We start from the raw sequence: 12,339 nt of genomic DNA on the forward strand, positions 1-12,339 counted from the left end.
GGAGAATAATGTGAAAAAAGAATGTATACATGTGTGTGTGACTGGGTCATCTTGTTGTATAGTAGCAAATTAACAGAACACCATAAACCAGCTATAATGTAAAAAATAAAAATCACTTAAAAAATTAATCTGGGATTTACAAAAAATATTTTTTAAGAGTGCAAGCTGGTATTTTTATTGAATATTCTCAACCTGGGTTTTTCCGTTTCTGTTGTTTTTTTTTTTTTTTTTTTTTTTTTTATACAATTGGATTCAGTGATAACTTTTGGCAGAGATACGCTGTGTAATGTGTGTTCCTCTCTGTGCACATGAATCAGGAGGCACAGGTTTCAATAATGTTACCTTTGACCTGCCAGATTCCCTTTATAATGGTACACATATAACCTGTGGGGAAATACCATGTTCCCCAAACTTCCCCCCATTGCTTTTTAGCATTTGTTGATGAGTCTTGCTTAAATCCACAATTACTGTAGTAGTTCTGATAATTTTTTAACTGTGTTGTCATTCTTCCGGCATTTATTTGTTGGTCTAATACTTTTTTTTTTTTTTTTGGTCTTTTTGTCTTTTCTAGGACTGCACCCACAGCATATGGAGGTTCCCAGGCTAGGGGTCTAATAGGAGCTATAGCCGCTGGCCTACACCACAGCCACAGCAACGCCAAATCTGAGCTGCATCTGTGACCTACACCACAGCTCGTGGCAACACCGGATCCTTAAACCCACTGAGGGAGGCCAGGGATTGAACCCGCAACCTCATGGTTCCTAGTCGGATTCGTTAACCACTGCACCATGAAGGGAACTCCAGTTGGTCTAATACTTTTTTGGTAGACGTATTGCTTTATGGAATTGTCCTAAATGGATTTTATAAGATGTCAGTTGATATCACTTAAGATTCTATTTTTTTCTCTTTTAACTTTTTGCTAAGAAAATGTTCAACATACAAAAAAATTGGAAGGATATTACAGCTGTCGTTATATTCAACAGTTTTAAACATTGTCCATATTTGCTTTACCAGTCTTTATCTTTGTATGTGTGTATGTTTGCTATACTTTCTGAACGTGTGTTGCAGATATCACTTTATCCCTAAATCCTTCAGCATGTATCATCTAAGAATAAGAAGATTTCCTGTATAACCACAGTGGCATTAGCTCACCTAGGAGAATTAATAATTATGTAATATCATGTAATATCTAGTTCATGTTAAAGTTTGCCCAAGATTTCTTCCTTTTTTTTTTGAACCAGGATCCAGTCTGATATTCATGATTGTACTTGGTTTCTCTTCGTTCCTTTTAATTTAGAACAGTTAATTCCCATCCTTTGTTTTGGTTTTAATAACATTGTTATTTTATGAATTATCCTACTTTATAATTGGAGATACTTTATTTTTTTTCAATTAGCAAGTAACTGTGGAGAACTTTTTTGCATCGTATGAATATTCTGTTCCCTGGTAACTTTTCACCTAATGATTTTAGTGTCCATTGATACTTGCCCAAATCAGTTACTTCCCTGGAGGTTGCCCCCAAAAGGTGATTTTTTTCCCTTCAACACAAGATAGCATATTCTATACATTCTTCTGCAGCTTTGTTTTCATTTAAGGACATCACTCTATTCACTTAGAAATACCTCTTAAAATTTTTTTCTGGCGTTCCCTGGTGGCTCAGTGGATTAAGGACCTGGCATTGTCCCTGCTGTGGCTTGGGTTTGATCCCTGGCCTGGGAACTTCTGCATGCCACTGACAAGGCCAATAAAAGATTTCCTCAAAAAATGTTTTTTTGTAAAGTTTTTTTCCACTTTATATATAAGTATTATTTTTCAATAGTTTATACTTTCATTCATGTAGTACAAAATTCATATAGAATGGTATACAGTGGAGGCTCTTTTTCCCATGAGGCAGACCCTGATATCAGTTTCTTTTGTACCATATGTATTCTTCCAGAGATACTTTACATAGGTATATATTCTTTCTAGCAGTCCTGTATATAAAGGTAGTTGCTATACATACTGTATGGAGCCTTGAGTTTTTCAGTTAACAACATCTCATGGAAATTATTTTGTATTAGTAAGTCGTAGATTTCTTTATTCATTTTTCATAGCTGCATAGTATTCTGTTGTAAAGAAAGATCTAATTTAAGTAGCTAGTCCTCTATTTTTCTAATCTTTTACTTATAAAAAACAGTACAGGAGTTCCTTCGTGGCGCAGTGGTTAACGAATCCGACTAGGAACCATGAGGTTGCAGGTTCGGTCCCTGCCCTTGTTCAGTGGGTTAACAATCTGGCGTTGCCGTGAGCTGTGGTGTAGGTTGCAGACGCGGCTCGGATCCCACGTTGCTGTGGCTCTGGCGTAGGCCGGTGGCTACAGCTCTGATTGGACCCCTAGCCTGGGAATCTCCACATGCTGCAGGAGCGGCCCAAGAAATAGCAAAAAGACAAAAAAACAAACAAACAAAAAAAAAGTACAGTAGGAAATAATATGTTATTTTGTGCATAAAGATATAAATTTTGTATGTCTGCACTATAAATATCAAAAGATGGATTGTTGTGTTAAATGATATATACACTTGCAACTTTGACAATAAGTGCCAAATTCTCTTCTATAAAGGCTGTACTAATTTTACATTCCCACCAGCAACCTAGGAGAGGTTATGTGATGAAATTGTCAGAGTTCCCATTGTGGCTCAGCAGAAACAAATCTGACTAGTATCCATGAGAACACAGGTTCAATCCCTGGCCTTGCTCAGTGGTGTAAGGATCCGGCATTGCCCTGAGCTGTGTTGTAGGTTGCAGATGCGGCTCAGACCCCATGTTGCTGTGTCTGTGGTGTAGGCCTGCAGCTGCAACTCTGATTGGACCCATAGCTTGGGAACCTCCATATGCCACGGGTATAGCCCTAAAAAGACAAAACAGAACAAAATTGCCCAGTCTCACTGACGTTTTTACTCATATTACTTTTACTATTGGTGAGGTTGAGCATATTTTCATGTTCTGAGAACTAATTTTTTTCTGATAATGATGTTTTTAAGCACTGGATTTTGTGTAACCACTAAGAATTTAACATTTTTGAGGCTATGTTCTGCAGACATTTAAAGCAAGAAAAGATACAATTTAGAAGTTAATGGGAGTTCCTGTCATGGCTCAGTGGTTCACGAATCCAACTAGAAACCGTGACGTTTTGGGTTCTATCTCTAGCCTTGCCCAGTGGCGTATGAATTCGATGTTGCCCTGAGCTGTGGTCTACATCACAGACGCATCTCGGATCTGGTGTGGCTGTGGCTGTGTCGTAGGCTGGAAGCTGTAGCTCCGCTTGGACCACTAGCCTGGGAACCTCCATATGCCGTGGGTGGAGTCCTAGAAGAGACAAAAAACAAAAAACTAAGATTAGAAACTCTAGGGTCTTAGATTTATATCTTTGGTCCTGCAACTTCCTAGCTATGAGACCTTAGGCAAGTTGTCACATCTTCTTTATCTGCAGAACTTGTAGAACTTTTTATATATGTTAAATCAGATAATACGGTAGAGACCTTTTAATGTGCTTTCATAAAACACAGTGCCTAACACATAATAAGATCATAGAAATATCAGTTATCATTAGTATGCATTTGTTCAATACAATAAAGGCCATAATTAAAAAATAATTTTTATTAGTAAAAGAAATTAGAGAAATAGGCTAAAATACTGCAGTTAAGTAACTGGTGCTGGGAGAATTGTGGGTAATTTGTGTTATTTTAAATATTTTCTATTTAATTTTTTTCTGTAATGTGAATGCATTTTGTAATAGAAATATGATATACATTTTTTTCAGAAACGAACTTTTTTCAGGTTTATTGAGATGTATAACTGACATACTGTGTAAGTTTAAGATATGAGCATAATGACTTGACATATAAATATTATAAGATGAGCACCACACTAAATTTAGTTAACATCTATCACTTCATAGAGTTAACAAAAGAAAATATTTTTCCTTGTGATAATTTTTAGATCTATTGTTCTTAAGTAACACCATTCAAATTCACCATATTGCAGTGTTAACTGTAGCTGTTATATATTACATATCTAATACTTATTTATCTTATAACTCAAAATTTATACTTTTTGTCCACTTTCATCCAGTTTCCCCTCTTCAGCCCCGGGCTCTGGTAAACACAAATCTGATCTCTTTTTCTATGAGTTTGGCTTTCTTTTTTAGATTCCACGTGTGAGATCATACAGTATTTATCTTTCTCTCTCTTATTTCATTAGTGTAATATACTCAAGGTCCATCCATGTTGTCGCAAATGTGGTATTCATTTTTGTTAAATGATTAACTGCTTTATTAAAACCTCTTCCTTCTTTTTCCTATTATAGACAGAGAGTGCGTGGGCTGAAGAATATTCTGAAAAGAAGAAGGGCTCTCACAAGCGGTCAGCATCCTGGGGCAGCACAGATCAACTTAAGGAGGTCAGAAGAATGGTTCCCAGGAAGTGTGTATGGAAATTTGATCCTTTCGTTGGCTAGTTTCTTGAAGCTGTGGCCAGCAAGGATTTGTTAATTTCCTGTGTGTGTGTTTTGTGGTTGTGTTTTTTGTTTTTTGTTTTTAACTGAAGAAATAGCAACAGAAAAACAGTTACTGGGTTGATCAGATAAAGATTTGGAGGGAAATGTTCACATAACTTAACCTGGTTCTCTGTGTTTTTTAGGGAGTCCATAGCTGTTAATATAAATAGCAGATGTATAAGATTGTAGTGATACAACAAATTCACACCTATTATTTCTATATACAGTGGTAGTATTTCTGAAATTCAGGAACCTAGTGTAACCAAGTTGATTATGGCCTTGTGCTGTGATTACTATTTTCTGTGCCTATAATTATGACATTTGCATTTTACACATAATATATAAATAAAACAAAAGTTCGTTTAAGAATAATAAGGGATATTGATTGAAACTGTATTTGTTATTTAAAGATTGTATCTGAGAGTGTATTTCATGGCTCGAATTGATTTTATTTTTATTTTTTGTCTTTTTAGGGTCTCACCCATAGCATAGGAAGTTCTCAGGCTAGGAGTCGAATCCCACTGCAGCTGCCGGCCTACATCACAGCCACAGCAACACGGGATCCAAGCTGTATCTGCTACCTACACCAGAGCTCACAGCAATGCCAGTTCCTTAACCCACTGAGTGAGGCCAGGGATCAAACCCACATCCTAATGGATACTAGTTGGGTTCGTACCAATGAGCCACAAGGGGAACTCCCTTGAATTGATTTTTAAATAATACTGTTTACTTTTTGGAGCTGTTGAAGGTTAGGTGTTTGATAAAGAAATCTAACTCTAAATAAAATGTGACTCATAAGGGCAGTAAGAGAGTAATTATCATTATTTTTGAATTCTTTGTGAGAGCTATAATGTATAATGTAATTTATCCTAAATGCCAGAAACTTCATTTGTTTAGTACTTGGGAAGCTTAAAGTCTCAGAACAGTGTTGGAACATAATTTTTTTCTTTAAAAGAAAGCTGTACATTTATGCGTATACAGATGTGTTACATATATAAACTTTGTACAGTAAATCATATTTTTGTAGTATAGTTTAAAAACTCAAAAGATTTATTAAGACTGAATTTGACTTGTTCTTATTAAGCAAGGATGTTTATGTAATGTGGAAAACATTCTGACACACTTGTTATTTTTCTCCTTTCAGATTGCAAAATTACGCCAGCAGTTGCAGAGAAGTAAACACAGCAGTCGGCATCATCGAGATAAAGAAAGACAGTCTCCATTTCATGGCAACCATGCAGCTATTAACCAGTGTCAGGTAAGAGCAGAGATAGACCTCCAAGTCCAGACAAGGGATTTGTTGTTTTTCTGGTGATATGTTATTTCACAGGTAGCTCTTTAGGATAAAAATGTCCAAAAGCATATTTCAAATAGTAATTAAATACTGAATCACAGTCTTCATTAAAAAAACAAACAGAATATTAAGTTGACAAAATGATTTTTTGCTTTTAGTGATCTGCGGTATAACTTATAAGAGGTGTAGCTTGTTACATATTTTGGTTTATTGTATCTTTATGTATCCTTACCAGTTTAGTATAGTGGAGGCAGAGTAGTATAGAGAGATAAGCATTGGCTATGGAATCAGACCCTGCATGAGTAACCTGTTCTAAGGCTCAGTTTCCTTATGTGAAGATAGAGGATAATGATGATACCTGTCACATAAAGTCTTTTAGTGTGGAAAACCTTTAACTGCTTTGATTCCTTAATAAAATCCTTTGAACTGCTCTTAATGGCTTACCCAGCGAGCTTTTCTCTTTAACTGAATTACTATTGGATGGGGTCCCTTAATAAGGAGAAAGCAAGAAAAAGTTTGTCAGCCCCTTTTTATAGGTTGATAGCTTCTGATGGTTGTCATGTATATGTGGATTGTTTTCAAGAGAAAATAGGAGTGAGGTGTGTGTGTGTGTGTGTGTGTGTGTGTGTGTGTGTGTGTATTATAAACAGATTGTGTCCTAAAAGATTGACGTATAGGTCAAATTTGATTTCATAACTTATAGTTTGATTGTAGTTTCTGATAGCTTTTTTCCACATTTAAGGCATTTTAATTAAAATACGAATATACACTAATACATTTAAAAATCTAAACAAACTGGATTTGTATTTGGGGAAATAGAAAATGTGAAACTGACAAAGTAAGAAATGAAAAATTTGGAGTTCCCATGGTGGCACACGGGAACCAGACATTGTCTCTGTGAGCAATTAAAGCATAGTACAATGATCCAAAACTTTCTTCTTTTTTTTTTTCCCCCTTACAAGTTGAATTTGCTTAATAAAGATTATGGGAATTTGAATGAACTTCGTTTGTCTAATGCTAAAATACCTCTCTGTGGAGAAAGTAAGGACTAGAAAATATAGTAAGTTGAAAAATAACTTAGTGTAGCTTGACTTTTATACATTTGACACCCCAAACATCTTGACTAGTCAACTTGCTTTATTGAATGTTAATAGCTAATCAGACAGGCTACCTATGCATCATGATAGGTATGGCAGTAGTATTCATATTTAATTGAAACTTTCAGACTATGAACATGAAGATATTGTTTATTAAGTCATGGATATTGTTTTGGTTAGTGGGTTCTCTTTCTCTCGTGCAGAAAAGTATCAATTTGAAATATGTATACTTTTTTGGGGGGAGGGGGAGTAAAGGAGAAAAAGATAGCTTTATTGCTTTGCCAGGCAAAGGAGGCCATAGCAGGGTAATGCCTTAAAGACTGTGCCCCAAATATGTGTACTTTTGAGGCCTTTCCTCATCCATGCAACACTTGTTAAATATCTGCCATATGACTGGTACTGTGGTACTCATTAGACGATGCAGTGATAATTGAGTGTTCAGAGTGCTTCAGAAGGGGTATTATCCTTGGCCTGGCTATGAGTAATCTGGAAAGTAGATATTTAAATGACACCTGAAGCATAAGTAGAATTTAGCCAGGTTTCTGGAGGTAGAAGAAATCATGGCTCCAGGTAGGGGTGGTAGTAAGAGATTAGGCTGGAGGGGTAAATAGCAGCCAGACCTGAAAGTCTTCCTCTCTCAGCTAAGAAATTTGAACTTTTTCCTAGAAGCACCAGAGAATTATTATCTAAAATGCCAGGGGTTGATGGGTGCTCAGATATGCATTTTGTAATGACTGTTATGAGTTCAGAGGTGAGAATAAATTTGGAAAAGATTAGAGGCAGGAAAATCATTTGAGAATAGATTTATAATCCACGTAAGACATAATGGTGACCTAAAGTGAGGTAGAAGCAGTGGAGCTGGAGAGAATGGACAAAACTAAGTGATTTTTAGAAAGTAGTAATTGATAGTTGAACTAAGTACTTAGAATATGGGAAGTATTCTACTCAGCTTTTGTATGTATTATTATCATTTAATCCTTGTCTTTGAGAAAGAGATGGGAATGATGGTGACATAGGAGTAAATGATAAGGCCAATTCTATTTAAATTATATATCCACCTACCTTACACCATGTACAGAAATAACTTAAAATGGATCAAAAACCTAAACATAAGAGCTAAAACTGAAAGCTGTTACATGAAAACATAGGCATAAATGTGATGTTGGATTAGGCAGTAGTTTGTTAGATATAACACCAAAAGACAAGCAGGAATAAAAAAAGTAGGTAAATTGGACTTTATCAAAATTAAAAAAGTGCTTCAGAGGACATCTTCAAAAAAGTGAAAAGACAACCCACAAAGCAGGCAGAAATATATACAAATCATATATCTGATACAGCATTTGCATCTAAAATGTATAAAGACCTCTCAGAGTTCCTGCTGTGACACAGCAGGGTAAGGATCTGGCATTGTCTCTGCAGCAGCTCAGGTCACTGCTGAGGCACAGGTTTGATCCCCAGCCTGGACAAGTGGGTTAAGGATCTGGCATTGCCACAGCTGTGGTGTAGATTGAAGCTGTGGCTTGGAGTTAATCCCTGGCCCAGGAACTTCCATGTGCCTTGGTGCAGCCAAAAAAAAAAAAAAAAAAAAAAAAAAGTATAAAGAACTCTTATAACTCAGTAATAAAAAGACAGCCCAATTTAAAAATAAGTGAAGACTCTAAATAGAGAGTTCTCCAAGGAGGATACACAAATAGCTGGTAAGCATGTGAAAAAGATATTCAAGTATCATTTGTTAATAAGGAAATGTATAAAAATTCCAGTTGAATACTACCTCATACCCACTAGGACAGCTAAAATTAAAAAGACAGGTAACAAGTGTTAGCAAGCATGTGGAGAAATTGAAATATATATATATATAAATAATAGGAATGTAAAATGGTACAGTCACTTTGGAAGACAGCCTGGCAGTTCTTCAAAAGTCTAAATAAACACAGAGTTACCATATATCTCAGCACTTCCTCTCCAGGTTATATACCCAAGATAATTGAAAACTTATGTTCACATAAAAACTTGTACACCAATATTCATAGCAGCGTGGCTCATAACAAGCCAAAATTTGGAAACAAACCAAATGTCCATCAGCCGAAGAGTGGATAAGTAAAATGCAGTATATCCATATAAGGGAATATTATTCGGTCATGAAAAGGAGTGGTGTACTGACGCATGCCTAAGTGAACCTTGAAAACATTATGCTTAGGGAGTTCCCGTCATGGCTCAGTGGTTAGTGAATCTGACTAGAAACCATGAGGTTGCAGGTTTGATCCCTGGCCCTGCTCAGTGGGTTAAGGTTCTGGTGTTGCTGTGAGCTATGATGTAGGATGAAGATGCGGCTCAGATCCCAGGTTTCTGTGGCTCTGGTGTAAGCCGGTGGCTACAGCTCTGATTCGACCCCTAGCCTGGGAACCTCTATATGCTGCGGGTGCGGCCCTAGAAAAGACAAAAAACAAACAAACAAAAATTATGCTTAGTAAAAGCAGCTAGACACAAAAGAGCACATATTCTATGATTCCACTATTATGAAATGTCCAGAATAGGCAAACTAGTAGAGATATAGATTGGTGGTTGCCTAGTAGAGCTGGGAAAGTCAGAAATGGGGAGTTATGGAGTTCCCATCGTGGCGCAGTGGTTAACGAATCCGACTAGGAACCATGAGGTTGCGGGTTCGGTCCCTGCCCTTGCTCAGTGGGTTAACGATCCAGCGTTGCCGTGAGCTGTGGTGTAGGTTGCAGACGCGGCTCGGATCCCACGTTGCTGTGGCTCTGGCGTAGGCCGGTGGCTACAGCTCCAATTCAACCCCTAGCCTGGGAACCTCCATATGCCGCGGGAGCGGCCCAAGAAATAGCAACAACAACAACAACAAAAAAAAAGAAATGGGGAGTTACTGCAAATGGGTGAGAGTTTTTTTTGGGTGTGATTTTAAAATAGTAATTGTGGTTATGGTTGCACAACTCTGTTCAATAGCCATTCAAAAGTAAAAGTTGTACACTTTATTTTTGCTTATTTTAGGGCCGCATAGGCGGCATATGGATGTTTCTCGGCTAGGGGTCAAATCGGAGCTGCAGTTGCCGGCCTACACCACAGCCGCAGCAACTTGGGATCCCAGCCACATCTGCAACCTATGGCAACACTGGATCTTTAACCCACTGGGCAAGGCCAGAGATTGAACCTGCATCCTCATGGATACCAGTCAGGTTTTTAACCTGCTGAGCCACAAGGGGAACTCCCAAAAGTTGTACACTTTAAACGAGTGAATTGTATGGTATTGTAAATTACTATTTTTTAAATAAGCTATTAGCAAAAACAAATATACCAACCAACATAATATTGAATAGGTAAAATACAAATATAATTGTCTGGAAGAAATAGATTAGATAGTAGCAGGTAACCCAGAAGTAACCTGGGAGGTCATGTGCCTGGAGAGGATGAGCACAGGTGCTCTGAGATCAGACTGTTTAGTGAAAGATCTGGGTCCTGCTTTTCTAGAAGACACTGGATAAAGTTTCTCACGTTCTCTGTCTTTTAACCCCTGTTTGTTGTGTTGTCCCGAGAATTAAATGAGATAGAATGTTATAAAACAGTTAATGCACTTCTTGGCACATAATAATTACGCAGTAAATCTAAAAGAAGTAAACCAGTTGGGTTTTTCACTAGACTCTCTGCCAGTTCCATATTGAACTTATATTCTAAAGCTTTTGTTGTCATAAAAATATTTACATACTTATTACAAAAATTTTAGAAACTAAAAATTCAAATAGAAAAAGTATATCTTAACTAAGCTGTTATTTTTTTTTTAAATCAGATAGAAAAAACAATCATCTAGAGCCTCACCTTCTGAAGACAGCTATTCATAACATTTTTTTCTTCTGTTTTCTTCCTTTTTCATTCCTTGGTGAGATCAAAATATATGTTATTTATATGTACTTTTAATTTATTTAACGTGGAAAATGTTTATCTTATTACAGATGCTTCAGAAAAAATTTTAATGTTTCAAATTCTGTAGAGCATTTCCTGAATTTTGGCCATTTCATTGGGTCCAGTCCCTGTGGGCTTAAAGCTTTTTCTATGCATATAATTTTCTAGAGATAGATTTTCCATTATTTGGTTAAGAAGTTTGAATATTTGGTGGACTCTTTGACTTTTTTCCTCACAGGCTTTCCAAGTTTTTTGTTTGTTTGGTTGGTTGCTTTGGAGTACACAATATGTAGGTTATTTTTCTTAGGAAATTCCTTTAGTATCCCTTATCAAGCAAGAAACAGCTCTGTTCTGCTGATAGTGGTATAATCATAACCACAAGTTAACAAAAGATCTTTTTCTTGGGCTTAACCATTAGAAAAGAATTCTCACATAATTTTGAGTGGTTCTGGAAATTCAGAGGGGGAACTTGTTATGAAGGAAAAATGCTGCCAAATTACTTAGAGAATCTCTTCATGTCAGTGGTTTCCAAAATTGACAAAGCCTTCAGATACATCAGATATATTTTTAGGGAGTGTTTCAAGAAATACTCTTGTTAGAAGAGGTAGCTGACACATCTCAGGATTGTTGAAGGATTCAAGTCAGATTTTAGTGAAATGAGGGAGCTACAAAATCTTATATAGCTGCAGAAGCTAATGCAGAAATGAGTGTGTGTGTGTGTGTATGTATTTGCCTTTTAGGGCCACACCTGCCGTGCATGGAAGTTCCCAGGCTAGGGGTCTAGTTGGAGCTGCAGCTGCTGGACTACACCACAGCCGCAGTAGTGCGAGATCTGAGCCTAATCTGCAGCCTATACCACAGCTCTTAGCAACACCAGATCCTTAACCTACTGACCAGGACCAGGGATCAAACCCACATCCTCATGGATGCTAGTCGGGTTTGTAACCCACTGAGCCATGACGGGAACTCTGGAACTCGAATTTAAAAATCATACAGGTGTTTCTGGCGATTTGTTACAGCCTCAGGCAAGAAAGTCCTCCCATAGAATTACTATATTTTTTCATCTGGACTGGGGGGGGGACATGATAGTTTTGTAGCAGGGTTTGAGACCAGAGGGATAGGGACGTAGAAAAGGGAAAAAACCTGTTTTCATCTGAGGGATGGAAAAGCCGTTGCTCTTGAAAAATGAAAATTGTTGCTCTGCACTGGAATCTTCGTATACCAGTCCAGGACACGATTACTGTTCTTGAAAATTTTAAGAGTTTGCCACTTTAGAATAAAAAAAGTGACCTTTATTATTGGGTATAGCGATAGCTTACAAGAGCTAAGAGAGGGGATACCACATGAGAGGACAGTGATTGCTGGAGGACAGAAATACGTAATGCTGACAGATAGGAGGACAAGGCCATGTGGAGCCTCCCTACAGAAGTTATTCATAGAAGAGGTTTTTTCCCATTGCTTTCTCATTTTTTTTAGCCATTCTTAACATCAATTTTGACCTCC

General features: G+C 37.2%; 1 protein-coding gene across 4 annotated transcripts in view; it reads left to right on the plus strand.

Moving 5' to 3' along the window:
* FAM117B (family with sequence similarity 117 member B) overlaps window positions 1-12,339 on the plus strand; it is a 100,815-nt gene that overhangs the window by 57,731 nt on the left and 30,745 nt on the right. For all 4 annotated transcript variants that reach the window (XM_003133590.6, XM_084998418.1, XM_084998419.1 and 1 more), the window contains 2 exons: window positions 4,345-4,437; window positions 5,678-5,791. In XM_003133590.6, the coding sequence (XP_003133638.3) occupies window positions 4,345-4,437; window positions 5,678-5,791 (207 nt within the window). The remainder of the gene's footprint in view (window positions 1-4,344; window positions 4,438-5,677; window positions 5,792-12,339) is intronic.

This window comes from Sus scrofa, chromosome 15, assembly GCF_054392235.1.
Source record: "Sus scrofa isolate SSC_HxYL_T2T_F1_AM1 chromosome 15, Sscrofa_HxYL_maternal_Yorkshire_Landrace_v2.0, whole genome shotgun sequence".
Taxonomy (NCBI): domain Eukaryota; kingdom Metazoa; phylum Chordata; class Mammalia; order Artiodactyla; family Suidae; genus Sus; species Sus scrofa.